The sequence below is a fragment of the Podarcis muralis genome, chromosome W, assembly GCF_964188315.1.
Source record: "Podarcis muralis chromosome W, rPodMur119.hap1.1, whole genome shotgun sequence".
NCBI lineage: Eukaryota > Metazoa > Chordata > Lepidosauria > Squamata > Lacertidae > Podarcis > Podarcis muralis.
Window position 1 is genome coordinate 16,379,502 of NC_135674.1, and position 27,652 is coordinate 16,407,153.

The 27,652-nt window shown below is 42.8% G+C and overlaps 1 protein-coding gene across 1 annotated transcript in view; it reads right to left on the reverse strand.

Annotated features, from left to right (window-relative positions):
* Window positions 1–377: 377 nt before the first annotated feature.
* The window catches only part of LOC114596483 (uncharacterized), a 58,470-nt gene continuing 31,195 nt past the window's right edge, over window positions 378–27,652 (reverse strand). Inside the window, exons 2-3 of the mRNA XM_077922861.1 lie at window positions 4,286–4,490; window positions 378–3,513 (exon numbers count right to left, since the gene is read on the reverse strand). Coding sequence (XP_077778987.1) covers window positions 1,820–3,513; window positions 4,286–4,490 — 1,899 coding nt within the window. The 3' untranslated portion in view covers window positions 378–1,819. The remainder of the gene's footprint in view (window positions 3,514–4,285; window positions 4,491–27,652) is intronic.

The following is a 27,652-nucleotide window of genomic DNA, read 5'->3' on the forward strand; positions in this document are numbered from 1 at the left end:
TGGTTACAGCATTTAAAAGGTATTGGCTTAGGCATTGGATCGAAACAAGTGGGTTCTTCACCAGTAGGTGGAGCCTGTCGATGCCAATCCGACTATAGGCTCACCCCTGCTGTCACCGAGGGTCGTGCCAAGGCCTCCCGCCAAGCAGGCATCGGACGGAATACACGACCCCCAGATTCCTTTAACGGAATACCCCTAAAAATTGAAGGCATAGGCGATGGCCACACCTAGCACTTCCACACAGCGCAACACATTATTCCAATGCCTAACCGCCACCCGAGCTAAAGGCTCGCCGCCAATACCCTCAAAGCTGCAACCAATCCCAGATGTTTTTAATGACACTAGCTAACCAGAAGTCATTCCCAAGATCTGATAAGTGGACACCGTCATCCCGGTATAAAGCTTTGTCGCTAATCCGGATACGGTCATGGTAAATCACTCGGCCATCCATAAAGCGCACCCAACGGGCTACCGCCCGATTTACGAGTTTCCTGGTTCTTTCAATGGCCATACAGTCTTGCGCACCGCGCCACACAGTTCTTTTCAAGAAGGAGGACCAGCACACTGTTGTTCTGGGACACAGGGCTGCAAATGCATTCAAGTCTCTTTTTATGCTCGACAGCAAGTCCACACTCCTTTTGTTGCCAAGGTCATTCTCCCCTAAATGAATCACCAGGATGTCGGGAGAGCCGAGATTGGCTATTTTCTCCCGCAGCAAAGGCATCAGTTCTTCCCAACGCATGCCTCTTCTCGAAAACCAGGAAACTCGAACGTCGCGTGGCAGACCAAGGTTGGGTGCCAGGCCGCAGCTCACCGCTCGCACGCGGGCCCAATGAACAATGCTGTGACCGCAAATCCACACGCTTCTTCCGGGCATAGCTGTGAATAAACACAGAACAAAAGGAAGGGTAAGCAGACTAAGGGGTAGGCGCAAGGTTGCGAATATACGACTTATAAACATTGGATTTCCACCGGCCCAACTCTTTTATCCTTTCTGCCGGCAACCCCAGGTGCGCGGCCGTGGTGGCAGCCCCGATCCTGAACGAATGTGCAGCGTACTCATTGGGGGGTAGGCCACAAGCCTCAATAGCCTTGCGCATTACTCTAGTGAATTGGTATCTCAACAGGGGCGACCCATCCTCGTGTATCAGGAACGGTCCCGGGACGGCTGGTCTAAGGCGGAGAAACCGCCTCGTGTCCTTCACCGGACATGGGCCCTGCTGGGCCGACGCTGTGAGCTTGAGCAGGACACCCTTGCCAGACTGATCGGTCTTGGACTGACGCACCAGTACTGACACAGCAGATTCTGATAGCTGTACATCCTCACACAGGAGGCCGCGAGTTAAACCCCGCGCACTAGCTTCACACACAACCTCACCAACTCTGAGCGCACCAAAAAAAGCTATAGCGTAAGCCGCAGAGAAGAGCCGTGCCTCAAACTTAGACCAACAAATTGTCCTGAGCTTTACGCGTATCTGAGATAGCAATCCATAAGAAATAGGCTTACGCCCCACGGTCCTGGGCGGTTGCAACCTGCCCCAACCTTCAATGGCTCTACGGATCAGAAAATCGCTACATGGGTCTTGCGCAAACGTCGCCTTTGAAAAGAAGCTGATGGCTGCTACGTGGATCTTTAAGGTTTTCGTAGCACGTCCGAGGTCATCCAGATGGGACAGGTACTGCAGGACGTCATCAGTGGTGGTGGGGGGGGTGCTATGTGACAGCCCAGACAACCCAAACCTGAAACCCAGGAAATCACACCAGGCCTTCCTATAGGACCTGAGCGTGGAAGGTGCCACGGACGCTAATACTCCCTGTATCACTTTGCGTCTCCAACGTTCCACAGGTACTCCGGAAAGGGTTCGGGCAACAGTTGTGCTCCAGGTGCGAGCGACCGGAAACGAGGAATCTGGAATCGAGACAAGGCGTCGGCTATATCATTATTGGCACCTGGTACGAATTTGGCTGAAAATAAGATATTGTACTCAAGGCAACGGAGGACGAACGCCCGCAGGAGAGAGGAGACCCTCGCAGACCGAGATGACTGCCTGGCAAGAATGTTCACCACCGCCAGGTTGTCGGTCCTGAAGCACACTCGGTGATCTCGGAACTCCTCCGTCCAGATGTGCACGGCCACTACTATTGGAAAGAACTCGAGAAAGGTGAGATCCCGCGTGATGGCCTGACCCTGCCATGCTGAGGGCCAGCGTTGTGCGCACCAGCGCCCTTTGAAATACAAACCAAAACCTAAAGACCCTGCTGCATCCGATTGAACCTGAAAGTCGGATGATAGATTCAAAACATCCTGCCAAAGAGAGACCCCGTTATATTTTTCCAAAAAGGCTGTCCAGACCTCGAGATCTGCTTTGACCGACCTGGGGAGGCGAACCCTGTGGAGGGGGTGTTTCAGGCCGACTGACAATCTGGCAAGGCGAGCACAGAAGGGGCGTCCGGGGGACACCACCCTGCACGCGAAGTTAAAGTGGCCCAATAAAGATTGAATTTGCCTAAGGGTGATCTTCCTAAGCTTAAGAGTGTCCTGAATTAGTTGTCTAAGGGCTTCAATCTTTTCACCAGGTAAGCGGGATGACTGGGCCACTGTATCCAGCTCAATGCCAAGGTAAGTTAAGCGTGTGGCTGGTCCCTCCGTTTTCTCCGCCGCAAGAGGGACCCCAAGGTCCTCGGCCAGGGCTGAGAAGGCCTCCAGCAAGGAGGCGCACTCCCCCGTGTTGGCTCCGCCCACGAAAAGGAAATCGTCCAGGTAATGCGTGACCCCAATGGTATTTGCCCTGAAACGCAGGGCCCAGTCCAAGAACGTGCTGAAGGCTTCGAACGCCGAACAGGCAACAGCGCAGCCCATTGGCATGGCCCTGTCAACATAGTATTTTCCCTGAAATTTAAAACCCAGCAACCGGAAATCAGCGGGATGTACTGGCAAAAGGCGGAAGGCCGATTCGATATCACACTTTGCCAACAACGCCCCGGGGCCGAAACTGCGGATCAACTTAACTGCCTGATCGAAGGTGGCGTATTTCACTGTGCATAACTCAGGCGGGATGGCATCGTTGACCGAGCCGCCCTTTGGGAAGGACAGATTATGAATGAGCCTGAATTCACCGGGGGTCTTCTTGGGCACAATGCCTAGCGGAGATATGTGCAAATTTGGTATGGGGGGACTATCGAAGGGGCCTGCAACCCTGCCGGCGCTGACCTCTTTTGCTATCTTCCTTTCAGCAACTTCCGGTCTCTCTCTAACTGATTTTTGATTGGGTGAATCTTTCGCAATTAATGAACCCGCTATGGGAATACGAAACCCACTGGAAAAACCTTCCCTGAGGTAGGAAGCTGCATCCTTATCCGGGTAAAGAGACAGAAGATTGCAAAGGGGGATGAGCTTGATAGGGGAAAAAGCCAATCCCAAGACTACCTCACCGTCTGTTCCCTGCTGCGGGGGCCCCCCTGGAACTGGGATGATGGGACCCCCGGCCTCCACGAAAGGGCTGCTTCCCCCCTCTTAAGCAGGATGTAACAGGGTGGCCCCCGGCGCATCTTTCGCATTCATGTGTGACTTTACAAGATGGCCTTTGGCAAAACCCTTTGTTGTACTCCCAGCACACCCGACGCTTAAAATCCTTCCTTTGGTCACTTCTAGCCGACCGATACGAGTCGACTGGCCTCTTTTCTACATACGGACCAACAGCCACAGACCATATTCCATTCTCAATCTGATCCCAGCGTGCTAAAGGGATTCTGGACGCCTTCCTTCTGAATTTTTTGTCATAGCTTATGGCCGCCGCCTCCCCCGAAAGGGCACAGGCCGTGCGAATATGTGAAAGGTAGGCGACAAGGTGAACCGCCCGCTTGGGGTAGGCAGCGACAATCGTCCCCATAAAGGCTTGAAAACCATCAAGCCAATTTTCAAACGTCCTAGGCACAGAAGGGTATTTGCTCTTTCTCTTGCCATGCGAGGGCCTCTTTTCACCCCTGCCTAACTCCTCTGCTGGGGGCACTAATTTAAACATGTCAACAAACTCACCATTTAAGATTTTTGCTCGTAGTTTAGGAGACAGATGTTCGCCTGGTATAACATCCGAGGTTGAGTAGGTGGATGAGGTGGCGTCTTTTACCAGAGCCCCATCCTTCCACTCCTGACTCCCCCCAAACTTTTTACGATGGCTATTGGCCCTCCTCGACAGAGCCCAGTCTGGAAGACCAGATATTTCCTCGCCCTTCCCCCAATAGGAACCTAGCGACGCGTCGCTATCATACTCTGACGAAGAAGTACCTGTATCATCATCCGAGTCGTCCCTCCGAGACCTGCTCTTCCTACATGTATGCTTCTTCTTTTCGCGCCTCTTACCCGAAGGCTTCTCCGCGGTGGCGGCGGTGGCGGCGGTGGCGGCGGTGGCGGCGCCCTCTTCCTCCTGTTGCGCGTCTTCAGCCGCCGACGAAGCCTCAGAATCTGGCGACTGGGCTCTGGGCCGCTTGTCCTGCGAGCGATTGGAAGAACTAGGGGCAGCCGAATTATTATTGCGAGTAGACTTAGAAGTCGCTTCCCCCCCCCCGCGCCCGAGACCCAGATGCCGAAGCCCTTGACTGAGACCTAGTCCGCACCGATTGTGTATTATTAAAGAGGGCGGCCGATGTACTTGGCATTTCGTCCCATTGGGAAGACTGAGAACTCTCTGGGAACTCCTGGGTATCTGGGATGACATCAGGGGAAGGGGGGGGACTGGGGTTCGCGCCCGGGAAGCGTTGTTCGTATTCATCTATGAAAGCTCTAAAAGCATTCAGGAGGTGGGAGACGGGAGGCCTTGTACTATTACCCCTGCCCTGTCGACCCCGTGATGCGCTCTCTGCTGAGCTACGTGTGGCCACAGGCGCGCGCTTCCTCTTGGGAGCCATAAGGTGTGCCTTGTACGCTACAAATGCCACAGTATTTGTTAGAGCGTATGTGTGTACGTGTGAGTGTCAGTGTATGTATTAATTAATTAATTAATTATTATTATTATTATTTCTTATATGTATATAAATCTATATGTTGTTGTTATTATTATTATTATTGAGTATATATCAAGTTATTCAATTTATTAACTTTTTTTTAAAATTATTTATTTATTTATTTATTATGTATTATCTATATATCTGTTTGTAGTTTTCTATTTATTATTTATTAATTTCTTATTTGTCCTCTTTTACTATACAGTCTCTTTAATATTTCCCAGTATGGATGTGCTAAATAACCAAATCAAAAACAAGCCAATAAATTCTCAATTTATCCCAGCCTTGTGATTATTATTGCTAATAAAATAAATTTATTCTATGAATTTTGCCTGTGCTACCAGCTGGCAGTGGCTCAATGGGCTGGTAACCACCGTATTGTCACAAGGCAGTAACTCAGGTATATAACTCCCCTTTTTGTGTTAGCCAGATGAGGGCAGCAGCTAGGAGAAAAGCCGCTCCCACTAAACTCCAAATAATAAAGCCAAGACTGCTGCCAAGGTTCACTTCCAAAGACAACAAGAACAATAGAACAAAAGAACAAAAGAGCAATAGCTTAGCAATCTACTGCCTGCCAGGCACTGTAGCCTTGTTATTATTATTGTTAATAGAATAAATATCTTTACTAATTTGTCTGTGCTACCAGTACCCAGTGGCACAGTGAAATGGTAAACACTGTAAAGTCACCAGGCAGTCAATCAAAATATAACCTTCTTTGTGTGTTAGCCAGGTGAGGGCAGAAGCTAGGAGATGAGCCGCTCCCAGTAAATTTAAAGTAATATAAGCCAAGGTACAATAGATGGCTCCCTGCTGCTGCTACGCTTCACCTCCTCATACAAAAGAACAATAGCCCAGCAATCCTTAGCCTGCCTCAGGTAAGATAAGCTGACAAAAGCTCCCTGACAATGTGCCTCTGGGGAACAATAGGCTTACTTATCGCTCATCAACATTTAAATTGTCCTGCTGGCCGGCCACAACAATGGCGTTACTATGGCAGCGTTTCTATAGCAACCCCTAAGCAGACCCCAGGCAGACCAGGCAAGAAGCAAACATCTTTAAACAACGAAGGAGAGAGGGGGGGGACCCCAGGCAGACCAGGAAAGAAGCAAACACCTTTAAACAACCAAGGAGGGATGGGGGGAAAGGGCTCAGAGCGCACCGAAGGGTTGAAATTTAACGAAGTTGGAGACCCAGTAACACAGAAACTTTTCCCTTTTAAACCGAGCACAAAGAATCACCCCAAGAGAAAAGAAGGGGAAGTAATAATACTCTCAAAGTTGGCTAGCACGTGTAAAGCACCCTCCCTTCTGCTTCAGCTGCTTTGGGCAAAATAGGAAATAACCCTCACCCACCACGTTGCTGGACTACAAGGGAGGGTAACAGGCAACAACAACCGACGGCCAGCCTAGAGGGGGGGGGGGCTGAAGCGGAGCTCCCAACATCCAGAAGAACCGATACTAGTGGGTTTGAGCAAAAGCAGCGAATAATTCTGACCCCCTTATTAGGATTCAAAGCCAAACGTAATTTAGGCAGCAAACTGAAGGGTTTTAAGAGCGGAGGCAGGCAGAACAAAACAAGACAACGTGCGCCCTGTGGCTGATGGGCGGCACACACACAACGCCGACAAACGCACACTCCCAGACCACTTGAGCTCTGTTCCAGAAACGCGCTACAGCCAAGAATGGGGCAAACAGTGAGGCATAACCAAGAAGACACACGCACGCACACACGGCCGAGGCAGCAGGTAGCACACGGCCTTGCAAAAAGAAATCGAACGAAGGGGGAGGAAGCTGCCAGGCACACACCCGCTGCCCTGAATGGCCGTATGCCCGGCGATGCTACGTTCTAGTAACCCCCACAAAGCGGCCGCGGAACACGTGGAGCTACCGCACACCGGCGGTAACCTCCACGAAGCAAAACACCCAGGGTACCCTTCAATCGATTGTGCCCGAAAGATTCTCCTCCCAAAAGCTCCACAAGCCGCTAGGAGAACCAGCGCTCAGCCGCGAGGTTTGGGAGTAAGCGAAACAAATGGAGCGCGCGCTCCAGCTGATGGGCTGCCCGGCCAAGGGGGGGAGCGGTCACGTGGGGTTTCGCCTGAGCAGCCCGGCACTTGAGGACCCAGCACACACACCTAAACCTATCTAACACCGACCCGCGAATCTAAGATAAACCAAAGACGACCCCCAGCCCCCACTAGCAAGCAAACACGAACCGGCTGGGCAGTAGCAAGCGGAAAAATCAGGATGCGCCCGTCAGCTGTTAGGCGGCTGAGAGCGGCGGCCAAGAAGTAGAGGACACGTGGGCTGTAGCCAAAGCAGCGCAAAAGGAATAGGGAAGTACAGGGTTGTACTAAGCGATAATTAAGGACAGGTAGGAAGTAAAGGGAGCTAAGACGACAGGACAGTAGCGCAAAACTTCCCTCAGTGAACGTCCGCTTCGGAACTGGCTCCACGTGGTCGCTCTTCACCGGGAGAGAGAACAGCCTATCCTGCTGACTCGTGAGGGGCGAAGCAAGGAAGAATGAGGCCGGGGGAAGGCTGGCGCTGCAGCAAAATGCTGCTGAACACGCCCCCACCGCGGCCCCCGGTTGGATGGCCACCGAGGGGGCGTGAGCGCCAGCCAGGTGAGTGGGCAGCAGGGGGCCACGCCCCCTGCTAGCCGGAGCTCGAGCCCCGACCACAACCCCTCCCCTCCCCTTCGGGGAGGAGAGTCTCTATGATAGCTTGATGGCCGAAATAAGAAAAGAATTTAAAAATAATGAGCAATATATTGAGAGAAAGTTAATAGAAGTACAAAATACTTTGGATAAAAAACTGGAGGGAGTGGTGGGTGAACTGACAGGAAAAGTTAAGGATCTCTCGTGAGAGCCAAGGTTTTGGAGGATTCAATGAAAAGGGTGCAAAAAGATACGAAAGACAGTAAGAGAGAGGTGGACAGGATTAGAGTAGAGGTTAAAGAGATAGAGAAGATACAGGAAGAGTTGTTGGATAACATGGCTATGACACAAATGAGACAAAATCAATCTAATCTGAAACTCAGAGGAAAACCAGAGAATTTGAATGAGAATATTAGAGCTAAAGTGGTGAAAGAGCTTGCAATTTGGTTAGACAGAAAGGAAGAAGAGATTAATCACTGTCTAGCAAATATTTTTCGAATAAGACCAAAATCGGCTAAAGCCAAAGGGAAAAAACTGCCAGGAGATGTAATAGCCATGTTTAACTCGTTGGAGATAAGAAATGAAATACTGAAACAGAACTATGTTAAAAGGTTATATATTGAAGGAAACTCAATTATTATCTTTAGAGAGATTACTTCGAGATTTCTTCGAGGGAGAGACCCATATAAAAAACTAACAAATCTTTTGAAGAAAAATGGGATCTTGTATAGATGGGAGTTTCCGGAGGGTATTTCATTCTATTTCAAAGAAAAAAGGTTCAAGCTGTCTACCATCTCAGAACTTCAAAAATTTGCGAGGAGATATGAGAAGGATCTGGGGAAAATGATGGGGGGGGAGGAGGGGGGGAGCAGCAGGGGGAGGAAGGTGAGAGCGAGGGGAGTGAAGAAGAACAAAAAGAGGAGAGCCCGAAAGGAGAAAGGGAAGAAGTAGAGAAAGAAGATAAAGAACAGTAGATCGTATTTAGATTTGATAAGCTAATTAACACTACACAATAGATGGCGTTAAAAACACTAAGTTGGAATGTGAATGGGTTGAACAATAAAAATAAAAGGAATCAAATTGTACATATACTATTGAAAAAGAACTGTGACCTAATCTGCCTACAAGAGACTCATGTAATAAACAAACACAAGAGGGTATTGAGTAACAAGAGACTAGGACTGGACTTCGTGACATCAGACAAGGTTAAGAAAAGAGGGGTGGTACTATATATAAAGGAAAAATATGATCCTCAACTATTGTACAAAGATGATCAAGGGAGAATGGTTGTAGTTCAGATGGTGTTTCAGGGAGAAAAAGTAATTGTGGTTGGAATATACGCACCAAATGATAAAAAATCAGTTTTTTTCTCTGAATTAAGTGACAAATTGATGGAATGGATGGACCAAAAAATGATATTGATGGGTGATTTTAACGGGGTGGTGTCTCCAAACTTAGATAAGTTAACAAAAAAACAAGGGACAAAAGAAGGCAAATTACCCCGATCTTTCTTTGATATGGTAAATAATTTGGGATTAATCGATGCATGGAGACTGAAAAAACCCACTATAAAACAATATACTTTCTTCTCAAACCCAAACCAGAGTTGGGGGAGAATAGATAGTATTTGGATATCGAGGGAACTGACACAGAATTTAATTAAATCTGAAATTCTTCCACGAACCATTTCTGACCATAATGCGGTGTCTATTGAGTTAAAAGGCAAGGATGGTAAACCAGGTAGATGGAGAATGAATGATTTTTTTATTTAATGACCAGAAGACTGTAAATAAAGCCATAGAAACAATCGAAGATTACTTTAAATGGAATATAAATGGGGAAACTGATATAGAGACGGTGTGGGACGCAGGAAAGGCAGTCATGAGGGGTTTTTTGATACAGAAAAATAGCCAACTAAGAAAAGAAAAAGAGACAAAGAAAGAACAGATTTTAATACAGATCTTGGAAAATGAAAGAAGATTAACTATCAATCCTAGTGAGGAGACTGCAAAACAGAATATAAAGATATTACAAGCCAAATTTTCCACAATAATTAATCAAGAGATAGAATGGAAAATTAAAATGATGAATCAGAAGAGTTTTGAATCTGCAAACAAAATAGGGAAATTTTTGGCGTGGCAAATAAGAGAAAGGAGGAAACAAAACACGATCTGTAAGATAAGGGAAGGAGAAAGGATTGTGGAAGAACCAAAGGAAATAAAAAGGATATTCCAAAAATACTATAAGGATTTATATAAAAGAGGACAGGAATCAGAACAAGGAATAGATCATTTTCTGTAAAAACACCACCTGAAGCAAATTCCAAAAGAAGAAAGAGAGATATTAGATCAGGCAATTACACAAGAGGAGATAAAGAAGGCTATAAGAAAGATGAAAATTGGGAAAGCACCGGGGCTGGATGGCCTCCCGGCCAAATACTACAAAGCATTAAGTAATCAAATAACCCCAGTGCTAGGAGAAGTGATGAATAATATACTAAAAGAAGGAAAGATCCCGAATACCTGGAAGGAAGCATTTATTACATTAATTCCTAAAAAAGATGTAGATATTTTGGAAGTAAAGAATTATAGGCCAATCTCATTATTAAATAATGATTATAAGTTATTTGCAGACATAATGGCAGAAAGATTAAAAAAGGTTTTGAATAATAAAATACATAAAGATCAATCAGGCTTCCTTCCAGGGAGACAATTAAGGGATAACGTAAGGAACTTGATAGACATTATTGAATATTTGGATATAAATATAGATAAACAGGCGGCTCTGGTGTTCATAGATGCCGAAAAGGCATTTGATAATATCTCCTGGGACTTTTTAAAGAAAAGTTTGGAAATGATGGGAATGGGAGAAAACTTCAGAAGAGGCATAGAAGCGATATATAAGGAACAGAAGGCAAAACTGGTAATAAATAATACCACAACAGAATACTTTAATATATATAAAGGAACTAGACAAGGTTGCCCCTTGTCTGCTTTACTATTCATAACAGTTTTAGAAATACTTAATGAGAGACTGAGGGGGACAACAGAGATCAAAGGAGTGAAGGTAGGAAAGAGGGAGTATAAAATTAAAGCCTTTGCGGATGACATCGTACTAACTTTAGAAGACCCAAAATGTAGTGTAAAAGAAGCTTTACAAAAAATTGAAGAATTTGGAGTTGTGGCAGGATTCAAGGTAAACAAAAATAAAACTAAAATGCTGGTCAAAAATCTATCTAAGGAAGAAACGGTAGATTTAGAACGAAGGGCGGAAATCACAGTAGTTAAAAAAGTGAAATACCTCGGAATATGGGTTACGGCAAAAAATCTAAACTTATATAAGGATAATTACGAGGTCACATGGAAGAATATAAAGAAAGATTTGGAAACCTGGGGGAGGATGAAACTTTCCTTTCTGGGGAGAATAGCAGTTGTCAAAATGAACATTCTGCCCCGAATGTTGTTTCTATTTCAAACTATCCCCATACTCAAAGGCTTAAAACAATGTAAAGAGTGGCAGAGTACCCTGGCGAAATACATCTGGCAGGGGAAAAGACCACGGATAAAAATGAAAATCTTGATAGATAAGAAGGAAAGAGGGGGCTTCTCCCTCCCAGACTTGAGTTTGTACTACGAAGCGGCGTGTCTACTTTGGCTGAAAGACTGGATAAAATTGGAGAGGGGAGATATACTAGACTTGGAAGGCTTTAATAACAGGTACGGGTGGCACTCGTACCTCTGGTATGAGAAGGTAAAGGTCCACAGGAGCTTCCTAAATCATATTTTTAGGGGACCAATATATCAGGTATGGGAGAGGAATAAGAATCTCCTTGAAAGGAAGACCCCCTGGTGGATCTCACCAATAGAGGCTCTAACGATTAAGAAAATCAATATGGAGGAAAAGACCGCCACATATGAAGAACTTTTAAGAAAAACAGAACAAGGGCCCAAACTAAGACCGTATGATGAGATAAAAAATCTTTTCACTGGTTGGTTGCATTACCACCAGGTGAATGATTTACTAAAAGAGGATAAAAAGAATTTAGGTTTTGAAGATAAAAAATCAAAATTTAATGTGGAGATAGTAGAAGGTAAGGACAAAACATTGTCTAGAATATATGACATGCTGCTAGAATGGCATACAAAAGATGAGGAGGTCAAGGAGACAATGATAAAGTGGGCAATTGACTTTGGCTATAATATTGATTTCGAAAGGTGGTTGGAGCTGTGGAACAGTAATATAAAGTTTACGGCTTGTATGGCACTGAGAGAGAATGTTTGGAAGATGCTATACAGATGGTACCATACGCCGGTGAAATTGGCCAAAATGTATAGATCAAAGAATAAGAAATGCTGGAAATGTGCAGAGGCGGAGGGAGATCTTTACCATATGTGGTGGCTATGTAAGAAGGTGAAAGGCTTTTGGGAACTAATATATAATGAGCTTAAAAAAATATTGAAATATACCTTTCCCAAAAGACCCGAAGCCTTCTTGCTGGGAATGACAGGTAAAGAAATTAAAAAAGAAGACAAGACGATATTTCTCTACGCCACCACGGCCGCAAGAATTATGCTGGCACAACATTGGAAATCGGAAACCATGCCCAGCATAAATGATTGGCAGGTTAAAATGGTAAATTACGCTGAGCTTGATAGATTAACAGCTAGAATACGAGATCTAGATGAACAGAAATTTCAGCAAAATTGGAGTAAATATTGGAAATATATTGGACAAAACTTATAAAGTGAACTGGCGGGGATAGAACAACTCTATCAGCGACGGATTATAAGATCAAAAATCAAATACGTAAGGGAGGAAAATATTCGATACTTACCAAAAGGGTGGAGGGGAGTCCAGGGCCCAGTAGAGCCCAACAGAATATGATTTTTATTATTGTTATTATTATGGTTTTTTACGTTGTATAATTTAAGGAAGAGAACATTGTTGTATATATATTTTTTTTGTATTTGTTTATTTTTACTTGTCTTTATATAACTTGAATAAAAATGTATATATAAAAAAAAAGATATAATTTGTCTCCAAGAGACACATATTGCAAAAAAGCATAAAAGGGTCTTAATTAGTAAAAAATTAGGCATGGGCTTCATCTCATCAGATAAAACAAAAAAGAGAGGAGTTGTCTTTTATATTAATCCTGCACTTGAACCCAAATTGATTCAGAAGGATGAAAAAGGTAGAATCTTAATTACACAAGTCAAAATCCAGGGAGAGAAAGTGATACTGGTTGGTATCTATGCACCCAATGATAAAAAAAAAGCAATTTTCTTAAAAAAATTATAAACTTGAATTTATATATACTTGAATTTGCGGATAAAAAGATTATTTTAATGGGAGACTTAAATGGAGTCCCATCTTTAGATAAAGGCAGATACGCCAGGAAAAAAGAGACTAAGGAAGGCAAATTGCCAAAAACCTTTTTTGCCATGACTCAAAATCTAAATTTGATAGATATATGGAGAATGAGACATATGTTTGATAAAGAATTTACTTTTTACAGCCATGTCTATGACAGCAGCTCGAGAACAGACTCTGTATAGATTTCCAAAGAACTGGAAATATGAGTAAAAAAAAAAAAAGAAATTAATCCCAAAACCTTTTCAGATCATAATTCCTTGATTATGGAATTACAAAAAGAAAGTCAAATTTCTTATAGATGGAGATTAAATGATGATTTATTAGATGACCAAAAATTTGTAGAAAAACAAAAAAGGCCTTGATGGATTATTTTGAAATAAACAGTCAAGGGCAAACAAAATTACAGATGGTCTGGGACGCAAGTAAGGCAGTAATGAGAGGACAACAAAACTCATATAAAAGGAAATTGAGAGAGAAAAAGAAAAAAGAAATCCTAGAGGAAATTATGGAAAAAGAGAAACAGCTGCCAAACAAAGCAAATAAAAAGGCAGTAAAACATGCAATCAAGACCTTACAAACCCAATGTTGTTGTTGTTTAGTCGTTTAGTCGTGTCCGACTCTTCGTGACCCCATGGACCAGAGCACGCCAGGCACTCCTGTCTTCCACCGCCTCCCGCAGTTTGGTCAGGCTCATGTTTGTAGCTTCGAGAACACTATCCAACCATCTCATCCTCTGTCGTCCCCTTCTCCTTGTGCCCTCCATCTTTCCCAACATCAGGGTCTTTTCCAGGGAGTCTTCTCTTCTCATGAGGTGGCCAAAGTATTGGAGCCTCAACTTCACGATCTGTCCTTCCAGTGAGCACTCAGGTCTGATTTCCTTAAGAATGGATGCGTTTGATCTTCTTGCAGTCCATGGGACTCTCAAGAGTCTCCTCCAGCACCATAATTCAAAAGCATCAATTCTTCGGCGATCAGCCTTCTTTATGGTCCAGCTCTCACTTCCATACATCACTACTGGGAAAACCATGGCTTTAACTATACGGACCTTTGTTGGTAAGGTGATGTCTCTACTTTTAAAGATGTTGTCTAGATTTGCCATCGCCTTTCTCCCAAGGAGCAGGCGTCTTTTAATTTCGTGACTGCTGTCACCATCTGCAGTGATCATGGAGCCCAAGAAAATAAAATCTCTCACTGCCTCCATTTCTTCCCCTTCTATTTGCCAGGAGGTGATGGGACCAGTGGCCATGATCTTCGTTTTTTTGATGTTGAGCTTCAGACCATATTTTGCGCTCTCCTCTTTCACCCTCATTAAAAGGTTCTTTAATTCCTCCTCACTTTCTGCCATCAAGGTAGTGCCATCTGCATATCTGAGGTTGTTGATATTTCTTCCGGCGATCTTAATTCCGGCTTGGGATTCATCCAGCCCAGCCTTTCGCATGATGAATTCTGCAAACCCAATAGTCAATGATAATAAATGAGGAAATTAGCTGGAAAATAAAAAGATTAAAACAAAAATATATTGAGCATGCAAACAAACCAGGAAAACTTTTAGACTGGCAGTTAAAAAAAGTGAACAAAGGAACTCCATAAATAAAATTAATATAAATGGAAAGACCACAGACAAGCTGAAGGAAATAAGAGAAGGATTTGTTAAATATTTTTCAGAACTGTACAGACAAGGGAAAGAAAAAAATGTTTAGGATAGAAGAGTACATCAGAAGCAGTAATATGCCACATATAAAAGAGGAGCAAAGGAACATTCTTAATTCCCAGATCACAGCGCAAATACTGCTAGAGGCAATAAAAAGCTCTAAAAATGGCAGGTCACCAGGCCCGGATGGTCTTATGGCAAAATATTACAAAAAATTAAACAAACAATTAGTGAACCCATTGAAAGATGGATACAGGTGAAATTCCAGAAACATGGAAAGAGGCCTATATCACAGTAATTCCAAAACAAGATGTAGATTTGCTGCAAATTAAAAACTATAGGCCTATTTCCTTGTTAAATAATAACTACAAATTGTTTGCAAACATATTAGCCAATAGATTTAAAAAAAAATACTAAATGAGTATATACATCAAGATCATCCTGCTTGGCAGGGGGTTTGACTTCCTGCTTGGCAGGTGGTTGGACTCGATGGCCCTTGTGGTCTATTCCAACTCTATGATTCTATGATCAAGCAGGGTTTTTACCAGGTAGACAAATGAAGGAGAATATAAGAAATATTCTGAATATAATAGAATACCTGGAGGCTAAAAACGAAAAGAAAGCGGCAATGATGTTTGGAGATGCTGAAAAAGCGTTTGATAATGTTTCTTGGAAATTCATGACAAAGTTGTTAGAACAGATCAGATGTGGTTCTAAATTTTTAAAAGGAATAGCAGCAATTTATTCAGAACAAAAAGCAAAATTAATTATAAATCAGGTGATAATGGATGATTGTAAGATTCAAAAAGGAACTAGACAAGGATGCCCATTATCACCATTATTATTCATCCTGGTACTGGAAGTACTTGCCAGAAGTATAAGAGCAAAGAGATTATAGGTGTAAAAACGGGGGAAAGTGAGTTTAAGTTAAAAGCATACGCAGATGATTTAGTGCTAACAGTGGAAGAACCTAAAACTTCACTCCCTAAATAGGAAAGATCCAGAAATTTGGGGAAGTGGCAGGATTTAAATTAAATAGGAATAAAACTAAATTATTAGTTAAAAGAAGAAAAAATGGAGTTAGAACAAAATATTGAGACTGAAGTTCACATAAAGGTCAAGTATTTAGGGATTTGGTTAACATCAAGAAATATAAATCTATTTAAAAACAATTATGAAAAAACTTGGCTTGAGGTAAAAAGAAATCTAGAATTATGGAGTAGAATGAACCTTTCATTGTTAGGCAAAATTGAGGCGATTAAGATGAATGTGCTGCCAAAAATGCTATTTCTTTTTCAATCAATACCAGTCATCCTGAATGATGAATGTATTAAATGTATTTATTGGGGGGGAGGCCAAGGATAAAACACAAAATATTTACAGATGTAAAAGACAGGTGGGTTTGCCCTCCCAGATTTCAAATTGTATTATGAATCTGCTTGCTTGGTATGGATCAGGGACTGGATGAGGTTGAACAAGCAAGACATTAGAATTAGAAGAACATGACAATAGATTTGGCTGGCATGCATATTTATGGTATGGGAAAGGAAAGGTTCATAGAAGTTTTTATAACCATATAATTAGGTAAACGTAAAGGGACCCCTGACCATTAGGTCCAGTCATGACCGACTCTGGGGTTGTGGCGCTCATCTCGCTTTATTGGCCGAGGGAGCTGGCGTACAACTTCCGGGTCATGTGGCCAGCATGACTAAGCCACTTCTGGCAAACCAGAGCAGCGCACGGAAACGTTGTTTACCTTCCGCCGGAGCGGTACCTATTTATCTACTTGCACTTTGACGTGCTTTCGAACTGCTAGGTTGGCAGGAGCAGGGACTGAGCAACGGGAGCTCACCCTGTCACGGGGATTCGAACTGCCGACCTTCTGATCGGCAAGTCCTAGGCTCTGTGGTTTAACCCACAGCGCCACCCACGTCCCTTAACCATATAATTAGGAAATCTCTAATGAGAGTATGGGAGAAATACAAAGACCTATTGGAACAAAAGACCCCTTGGTGGCTTTCACCACATGAAGCATTACTGCTCAAACCACTTGGAAAGAAAGGAAAATGGCTTACATATGTCGACTTATTAAAGGACCATGAAGTGAAGGGAAGCATTGCTTCTGCACATAACTGTGGCATGATGGGAAGTCTTGCTTCTAAGCTTTACTTTTGCTCACGCTGCACAAACTGTGCTGATGCTAAGACATTCCCTCATCACCCTGGTACGTTCTGTTCACCTTGAGTTCACACCATATCAATCTGTACTTATCCCTCTGTGTACATTCCTTTTTCATACCACTCTGGTACGGGCAGTCCGAAACCATGCCTGTGTAAACTCTGCGTTCCTTTCCCCAACCTTTAACCTGTCTATGATTAATGTCTTATATGCAACCCTTGCTTGGTACTCATGTTAACCAATCAGCAACAACAATTATACGAAACATATAAGGAAGATAGCAAGAAAGGATTCAGTTACACAAGAGCTAGGTTCCAAATAGAAGTGACCGAAGGGAAAATGAAACTATTGAAGGCCGCATACAGCATACTGCTAGAATGGGAGACGAAAGATGAAGAGGTAAAATCAGTCATGATCAAATGGCCACAAGATGTAGGTCACAACATCATGTTGGAAGATTGGGAAAGGTTATGGAAAATTGATCTAAAATTTACAGATTGTTCTTTGCTGAAAGAGAATTATATGAAGATGATGTATAGATGGTATATGACACCAGTGCAGTTAGGGAAAATGTACAAAACTAGTTCAAATATGTGTTGGAAGTGTAAAGAAAAGGAGGGGACATTTTACCATATGTGGTGGGATTGTAATGAAATTTAAAAATTTTGGGAAATGATATACAATGAATTGAAGAAAATGTTTCATCTAACATTTGTTTAAAAACCTGAAGCATTTCTGTTAGGGACTGTAGGAAAAGACCTGCCAAAGAAGCTGAAAAATATTTTTATGTATGCGACAACGGCGGCAAGAGTCTTCATAGCACAAGGATGGAAGACTGAGGAAATCCCGACTAAAGAATCATGGCAAGAGAAACTGATGGACTATGCAGAATTGGCAAAATTGACACATAAACTACGGGGCAAGGATAACTGTGACTTTAAAGATGAATGGGAACCTTTCACAAAGTACTTAAAGATGCAACAAAGTGAATTGGACTCCTTGGCAGGCTTTGAATAAACACTCACAAATTTTTTTATTGATAATAACCAGTTAGACAAATCAAGGATTTATACAAATTTGTAACATGCAGAGAATATCATTTATAGAGAAACCAGAGATTGGAACTGAGGGAAGTCAGGGGTGGGGTGGGGAGGGTGGGTTGTTTTATGGGAGGGAGGTGGGAGGGGGAAAATGGGGGGGGGGGAATTAAGGATGATATGTTTTAAGATAATATGTTTTGTTCAAATTCCTAATATTTAAAAAAAAAATTAAAGAGCCCCAGTGCCTCACCTCGCCGAACTGACCAGGAGGGACGCACGCCACTTCCGTCGTCCAGCTTGCACAGAGGGGTGAAACACAAGGAGGGGAGGCAGAGGCTTGGAGTGTCGAAGTTCTTATGTTGGGGGAGAAGCCGGAAGGGGCCACTCCCGGATTCTGCAAGTGACTAAGATGGACATGAACTTGGTAGATCTGCACTGTAAATAGTTTGCACAATAAAACCTGTAAAAGACAGGTTGGAGACAAAGAAGATTTACTAATGAAAGAAGAGTGGCAGATGAAATTACTGGACTATGCCGAATTGGCAAAACTGACGGGAAAAATCCGGAACCAGCAGGACCAGACTTTTCAGAAAGACTGGAACAAATTTGTGTTATATTTGAAAGACAACTGTAAACAACTAACATCGCTAGTAGGGTTACAGGAAGTTTTGTAAGGTTAAATTTATTACTTATTACTTATTGCAGTTAATATAGTATTTAAATAAGATTATGATTTAAAAGTAATAAGAAATATAGGAAAATGCAGTATATAGAGAATAGGTTTGAAAGCTATCAATCGGGGAGGGGGGAAGTCACAGGCTCATGAAGCCAAATGTTTCATTTACTTTTGTATACTATGATGTCATGTAAGAAAATATATGTAAAAACCAATAAAAATTATTATATATATAATTGCCAGCCTTGATGCGGATGCATCCAGTGTTCCATAGAGCTCACCTGTCACCCAAGCCACCCAGTACTAAAAGCCTAGGCAAGCACCCCATCCTCTTGTAATAGTCAGGGATCAAGAAGAATATGAGGTTGAGACGATATTGGATTCTAGATTTTGCAGGAGAAAGTTGCAGTATCTGCTTTTCTGGAAAGGGTATGGATTTGAGGAAAATTCATGGGAGGGGGTTGAGAATGTACATGCCCCTTTCTTGCAGAGAGAATTCCATCACCGCTACCCACAGAAGACCAAACCTTGAGGGTGGAGGGAAGAGAATAGAAGCAGCGAGGAAGAAGAAGAGAGTGATGGAGGTGGGAGGGGTAGCGATGAGGGAAGCTTCTCTGACAGACAGCAAAGCTGAAGAGGAGGAGGGAGAGCTTAAAGGGGAGGGTGATGTCAGGAATGTTCCTTCCCAGAGTGAAAGCGAGGAAGCCAAGGACCGGGGGGGGGGGGGGGAGAGAAAGAGACAGAGGTTTGCTTTCTTCACAAACAGAAAGTGAAGCAAGCCCCTCCTCCCCTGGCATGGAAGTCATAAATTCCCAGGGAGATGTAAGCCAGGCAGAGCAGCCACAACTTTCAGACATGTTCTCAGGGGAGGAAGGGCAAGCAGGATGGTCAGTTCTGGAATCCCTTCACTCCTGGAGATTGAGCAGAGTTCAGGCTTGGCGTCAAGCCCACAAGAGGAGGAGCAACAAATGACGTATTTCCTGTTGGAAAAGATCCCACCCTCCAGTGGGCTCAACTGCCATTTATAATGAGGAAGGTTGAGCTGTGTACTCTGACTGAGCTACTGTGTAAATAGCAATAAATCTGAACATTATAAAACTGCTAGTCTGTTGCCTCTTGGTGTGAGGGAGAGATCGTAAATCCTGACAGTAACTACCAACTGGAGAGATGTACATCGATACCAGGGAAGGTCCCAGGACAGATAATTCAACAGTTGAACTGTGAGCATTTAGAAAAAGATGCTGTGATTTCTAAGACCCAGCATGGGTTTCTCAAAAATAAGTCATGCCAGACCAATCTGATTTCTTTTTTTTTTTGATGGAATTACAAACTTGGTGGATCAGGGAAATGCTGTGGACATAGTGTATCTTGATTTCAGTAAGGCTTTTGACAAAGTCCCCCATGATATTCTTGGGAGGAAGCTGGTAAAATGTGGGTTGAATGAAGCAACTGTTAGGTGGATTTGTAGCTGGTTGATTAACTGAACCCAAAGAGTGCTCACTAATGGTTCCTCATCATCCTGGAAAAAAGTGACAAGTGGGGTGCTGTAGGGTTCTCTCCTGGGCCCATTGTTGTTCAACGTCTTTATAAAGGACTTGGCAGAAGGAATTGAGGGGATGCTCATAAAATTCGCAGATGGCACCAAACTGGGAGGCGTAGCTAATGCTGCAGAAGACAGAATCAGAATTCTGATAGAATCTTAGAGCTGGAAGGGACCCAAGGGTCATCTAGTCCAACCCCCTGCAATACAGGAATCTCAACTAAAGCATCCAGGGAAGATAGCCATTCAAACTCTGCTTAAGAACCTCCAATGAAGGAGAGTCCACAACTTTTAAAAATTGGTTGTCCACCTTTTCTCTTTTTTATAATTTTTTGATTTTCATAATTTTAAACATACAGCAAAAAACAATTCAAAATCCAAATATCGAGATTGCTCTGAATCTCCTGACTTCCCCCCATTCCTTCCCTGGGTCCTAATGATAATATTTACAACTGCATATCAATACTTATCCAATTTTTTATCCTTCTAAATTATCCATATTTTCTTTACTTTACAAGTGTGGTTAAAATCCTGCTAATGTTTTAACCTGCTTGCAGTGTTGCCGGGCCACAGGGAGCAAGCAGCGTTCCATGCCATGAAACTACCTACCTACCCTCTGGTGCTGGGGATGGTGTGGCTGTCCCAACACAATCCAGTAATAGCATGGGGGCAGCGCTCCATAATTTTTGCTTCAGCCTACTGCCACCTACACTGCTTAGGCTGTGAGGTTCGGGGGGACAGGAGCTGCAAGGGGGGTGGAGGCACTGGGACCTCTGACAGGAGAAGAAAAGCAGTTGCCCCCACAGTACAAGGCCTACTGGGGTGTTTTCTGTGAGGAGGAGGCAGACAGGTTGCCCCCCCCCCCCCGACCTTATGACTGCAAAATAGACCTATTGCCAAGGGCCCAGATACCCACCAGTTGGCTATACTGCATGTCAGAGGCAGAGCTGGCTGCCCTGAAGGAGCTTCTGAAAAACAACCTAGCATGGGGCTTCATTAGGCCATCTAAGGCTCCGGGAGGCTCCCCTGTGTTCTTTGTGAAGAGGCAGGGGACCTCTGAACTCCGCCTTTGTGTTAACTTTAGGAGGGTCAACAGGTTGATGGTGCCAAACCGGTACCCCTTGCCCCGCATTGGGGATTTGCTGCAGCTGATGCGGTCTGCAAACATTTTCACAAAGCTGGACCTAAGCGGGGCTTATAACTTGATACGTGTGAGGGAGGGGGATGAGTGGAAGACAACCTTTTGCACCAGGTATGGCAGTTTCGAATACTTGGTCATGCTTTTTGGGTTGCACTCGGGGACAGCAGGTATCAGGAATGAGCCAGCTCCTAGTGGAACTTTACAGCCGGCTGCAGAACAGAGAGGTGCAGAATGAGCAGCAGCCAGTGCCCAGTGCAACTCCCTCGGACATTGGAATGCTGGTTGCCAAGGGAATGACTGAGAGTGGTCTGGAACACAGGGAAAGCTCTCAGGAAGCTCAAACAGGTGCGAACAGACAGAGAGACAGTTTTTCAGAACAGGAAGAGGCTGGAGCTGATCCAATAAGTCCAAACAGTCGGTGAATGGGAGGGCTGCTAGACAGGAAGCAGAACAAGATATGTATTTTTTTTTAGAATGTTTTTTATTAAGTTTTCATTTCAAATACACCAACACCAACAAAATACATAAATATTTCAAATCTTTTTACATCTGTCTGACTTTACGCTCTGTGAAGCAGTTGACTTCCCTCCTTCCCTTCCGCACGTTTTCTTATTCCAATCTCTAATCCATAGTTCCTTAGTAATAACTAAACCATGACATAAGATTTATTTCAGTCCTGCTAACGTCTTCAAGTTTCTACAGTTCTCACTTATATAAACCATAAATTGACTCCATTCTTTTCGGTACCTTGTTTCTTCCTGACTGCGAATCCTGTGGGTCAGTTTTGCTAATTCCGTGTATTCAACCATCTTTCTCTGCCACTTCTTCACAGTTGGTAATTCCAGTGTTTTCCATTTTTTGGCTATCAAGACTCTGGCAGCTGTCATAGCATACATATATAATCTTTGGTCTACCTTCTTAATATCCTCTCCTGTCAAACCCTGCAAGAAAACTTCAGGTTTTTTTGGAAAGGAATATTTGAACATCTTTTTTAATTCATTGTAGATCAGTTCCCAAAATTCTTTCATTTTATCACATGTCCACCACATGTGGTAAAAATCACCATCCTTTTCCTTACATTTCCAGCAAATTCTGTTACTCATACTATACATTTTTGCTAGTTTGACAGGTGTTAAATACCAGCGATAAATCATTTTCATGTGTGGTGTAGTGGTTAAGAGCGGTAGTCTCGTAATCTGGGGAACCGGGTTCGCGGCTCCGCTCCTCCACATGCAGCTGCTGGGTGACCTTGGGCCAGTCACACTTCTTTGAAGTCTCTCAGCCCCACTCACCTCACAGAGTGTTTGTTGTGGGGGAGGAAGGGAAAGGAGAATGTTAGCCGCTTTGAGACTCCTTAAAGGGAGTGAAAGGCGGGATATCAAATCCAAACTCTTCTTCTTCTTCTTCATTACATTCTCCTTTAAAGTAGTACATGCAGTGAATTTCAATGTCTCGTTCCAGAGTTTCAACCATGCATCATATTCAATATTATGCCTGAAGTCTATTGCCCATTTTATCATTGCCTCTTTTATCAATTCATCTTTTGTATTCCATTCTAATAAAAAAATTATACATTTTTGAGAGTAATTTGGACCTGCTTTCTAAAATATCAATTTGAAATTTTGATTTTTTATCTTTGAATCCTAAATTTTTTTATCATCCTTAAATACATCATTTACTTGATGGTATTGCAGCCATCCTGTAAATTTCTCCTCAATACAATTATAGGGCTTCAATTTCCATCCTTTCTCTGATTTCATCAAAATCTCCTCATATGTAGCACACCTCCCTTCCATATTCAATTTCTTTACTGTTAACATTTCAACTGGTGAAACCCACCACAGTGTTTTCGTATCTAGCAAATTCTTGTTTCTATCCCAGACCTCATATAGGGCACTCCTTATCACATGGTTTGTAAAACCTCTGTACACTTTCACTTTACCATACCGGAGATAGGAATGCCACCCATATCTGTTATTGTATCCCTCCAAATCTAACAGGTCTGAGTTTTCCAGGGTTACCCAGTCTTTTATCCATCATAAGCAGGCTGGGAAGCAGAACAAGAGATGTAAGGGGCAGACTTCCGGGTTAGCGCCATCGGCGAATGGCGGAGTTCCTCTGACCGGAGGAACCAGCTCCGTGGAAACTGGGTCTTCCCGCCGCGGAGAAGGTGGGGACCCGCTAGAAATCCCAGGTGGAGGAAGCCTGGGAACGTGGGGTTCGGCAGGGCACCAGGAGCGCCTCCCCTACTCGCGGGGAATCCCATTTTGGGGCTCCGGAGCGAAGTGGGGTAAGCGGCACGGTGCTGTGAACTGACTGCTACTTTCACGGAGTGAAGCCGCACAGCCGTTGCCGGAGAGCGCTGACTTTTTCCTGTGGACAATCGGACTTAAAAGTAACTACCCGTGAGTAAAGTGAAGAATTGGAGTTTTAACAGCTGAATTAGACTACGAACGGGGGGAGGTGTAAAACAGGAAGTCCGCCTTCCTCCTTTTGTAAATAGTCGGAAGCAAATAGGCTTAAGCTAAAGCCTGAAAAGACTATTTTAAACGCCTAAATTTCCAGTACAAAAATAGCGAACCCCCCCTTGGAAGCAGGGGGAAAGGGGGGGGGGAGTCCTTGGACGTTATTTGCCTGCAAAAAAAGAGGGGAGAAGCTAACTTCCCATCACTCGGAACCTGGGAACGGCAGCCATTAAAATCGCTGCATTTCGGAACTCCGCATTGACTGTGAACAGACTGCTTACTTGACTGTCAGTGAAACAGTGATACTAAAGTGAAACATTGTTTCAATTACTTTCTCCTGGTTTAAAAGTTTCAACTACCTTTTCTTGACCTAAGGTTAAGACTTGATACTAATTATACTGGTGCAATTTTAACTTTATAAAAAAAAAGGGGGATACTTTGGACTAACATAAGATAAACAAAAACTATTTCCCTCTAGAGGAGGACTTTGAAATTGCTACAAGGAGTGGAATTTTCCAACTTTAAAGATAAATCTCTGGGACTGTATTTGACCTTGAGGGCTTGAGTGTTATGGCAGATGGGAAAGAAAAAATAGATCCCTCAATTCAAGAAAAAACAACAAGGTCTGGGAAGTCTTTTCGAAGAGCTTCTACATCTGGCCCTCCTGCCTCCTCTGCAGCTGCATTAATGCATTCGAAACCAAAAGGAATGATTTCAGAAGAAGCTTTGGCACTTGTTTTGAGTAAAATTAACAATTCTTTGGAACAAATGAATAAAAAATTGGACCAAAACTCACAAAAATTGGATCGAAATACAAAAAGCATAAAAAGTTTGGAACAAAAAGTTAACTCCAACACAGAAGCTATAGAGACATTAGTTAAGGAGTCTAACTCAACCAGACAGATCGTAGAGGAGGTTAAGGAAAAGGTTGTTACTGTGGAAGCGAAGGTAACACAACTGGAAACAGAGGTCCCAGATGTGCAGAAACAATTAGAGGATCATAAGTTGATGCTTTCTATGATTGAGTTCAAGGAGAAACAGACAAATTTGAGGATTCGGGCAGTACCTGAACTAGAAAAAGACTCTTTGATAGACTATCTTACGGAGGAATTCGCAGCCCACTGGGACCGGGATCTGCAAAAAGAGGAGTTTAAAATTGTGAGAGCCTTCAGACTCGGAAGAGGAGGGAAGAAGGAGAAGAACAGAATAAGAGACTGTTTGATTACACTCCGATCTAAAGAAGAGAGGGATAAAATTTTGAGTTGGCACTACGAGGAGGCTTTGGTAATACACCAATCAAGAGTGGAGATATTTAAAGATATCCCTAAACATCTTTTGGACCTGGGGTTTAACTTTAGAGATCTGGTTGATCTGTTGAGAAGGAACAAAATCAACTTCAGGTGGGAATTCCCTCAAGGCCTATCCTTTAGTTTTAAAGGAAGGAAAATAAAAATAAGATCAGTAGAAGATAAAACAAAGTTCCTGTACAACCACGAAGAAGACCTACAGAAGGGAATTGGAAAAGAGCCAATAACATTGGACAGATTATCACCAGACAGAGGATTGGAGCAAAGAGCACGGGAGAGAACATCACCAAGCAAGGGAACCCTGGACATATCAACACTGTCTTTTGGACTGGACTCCCCAGTTAACGAACCAACACTACCACCAACAGAAGAGGAACAAGCTTTGGGGGCAGTTGGGGGAGCACCAAAGTAACCACAGGATGGTGCTGCAGGCCTTGAGTTGGAATGTTAATGGACTTAACAGCCCAGAAAAAAGGCGGAGAGTGTTTCATTTATTGAAAAAAGAGCAATTGGATTTGATATGTCTACAAGAAACACATGTGACAAGGTTACACAGGAAATTACTGAGTAATAAAAAACTAGGCCAAGAATTTATCTCATCGGATAAAGTCAAAAAAGGAGGAGTGGTCCTCTACGCAAAGGAGAGCCTATCACCTAAATTTATTTTTAAAGATGATCAAGGAAGATTTGTAGCAATTGAAATTCAAACACAAGGAGAATATTTTTTTTGATAATAGGTATTTATGCACCAAATGAAGGGAAATCGGAATTTTTTAAAAAACTGCATGAGACTTTGATGGACTATTTGGACTATAATATGATTTTGATGGGAGACATGAACGGCGTAGTATCTACAAATATGGATAAGGCCCAAAGACAAATAGTTACTAAGGATGGAAGACTACCAAAAACATTTTTTGACATGACTGAAAATATGGACTTAATTGACATCTGGAGAATGAAGAACCCTCTGGGAAGAGAGGGAACTTTCTTCTCCGAGGCTAAAATGACATGGACAAGAATTGACCAAATTTGGGTAACCAGAGGACTGGCTCCAAAGATTAGCAAAGTTGAAATTTGCCCCAAGACCAGCTCTGATCACAATGCTGTGAAGATGGAAATGAAATTGATGCCAATTGGTTCCTTTAGATGGAGGATGAATGACTCTTTGTTTAGGAATGATGAATTTACTAAAAAGGCCCAGAAAACTCTGAGAGACTACTTTGAGATAAACATGAACACTACTGTGGAAAAAAGAGTAATCTGGGATGCAAGTAAAGCCGTCATGAGAGGATTTTTGATACAACAGAATGCAATTAAGAAGAGAATGCAAAATGAGAAAAAAGATAAAATTTTGGAAAAAATAAAGGAAGGAGAGAAGAAACTGAGGGCGAAACCAAAGTCTCAGGAGATTTTGAAAGAAATAAAGTTATACCAAGTACAATATATGAAAATGATGAATCAGGAAATAGAATGGAAGATTAAACAGATGAGACAAAAGACATTTGAATCGGCAAATAAGTGCGGGAAATTGTTGGCTTGGCAATTGAAAAAAAGACAAAAACTTAACACCATTACGAATTTGGAAGTGGAAGGAAAGAATATACAGAATCCAGCGGAAATTAGAAAGTGTTTCCAGAGGTATTTTAAACAACTATATACACAGGAGAAGCAGAATGAAATGGACATTGATAAATTTTTGAAAACAAATGGACTACAAAAAATTTCCCAAGAAAATAAATTAATGCTGGATTATAAAATAACGGATCAGGAAGTAGAAGGGGCCATTCAGAATATGCAATTGGGTAAATCTCCAGGACTGGATGGACTGACTTCTAGATATTACAGAACTTTGAAAGAATGGTTAATACAACCTCTAAAGGAAGTCTGTAATGAAATATTGGAAGGGAAAGGGGCACCAGAGTCGTGGAAGGAAGCGTACATCACACTTATACCGAAATCAGAGACTGAAAAGACGCAGCTCAAGAACTACCGTCCCATATCACTGCTTAATGTGGATTATAAAATTTTTGCAGACATTTTGGCTAAAAGATTAAAGAAGGTGTTAGCAGAAGAAATTCATAAAGACCAAGCGGGTTTTCTCCCGGGCAGACATTTGTCGGACAATACGAGGAATATAATTAATATTTTAGAAAAGTTACAAGTGAAGATCAATACTAAAGCAGTTCTGATCTTTGTGGATGCGGAGAAAGCCTTTGACAATATTTCCTGGAGTTTTATGAAGAAGAATTTATTGGGGATGGGGGTTGGTCAAGGTTTTGGAAACGGTATAGGTGCAATTTACTCAGAACAAAAGGCCAAATTAATTGTGAACAATGTAGTGATGGAAGAATTTAAGATTGAAAAAGGAACACGACAAGGTTGCCCAATCTCTCCATTGCTTTTTATATCGGTCCTGGAGGTTTTGCTAAATATGATTAGAAGGGACCAATTGGTAAAAGGTATCCAAGTGGGAGCAAAACAGTACAAATTGAAAGCATTTGCTGATGATTTGGTATTGACTTTACAGGAGCCAGAATCAAGCACTAAAAGAGTATTAGAAATGATACAAGAATTTGGTCAGGTAGCAGGTTTTAAGTTGAATAAGACGAAAACTA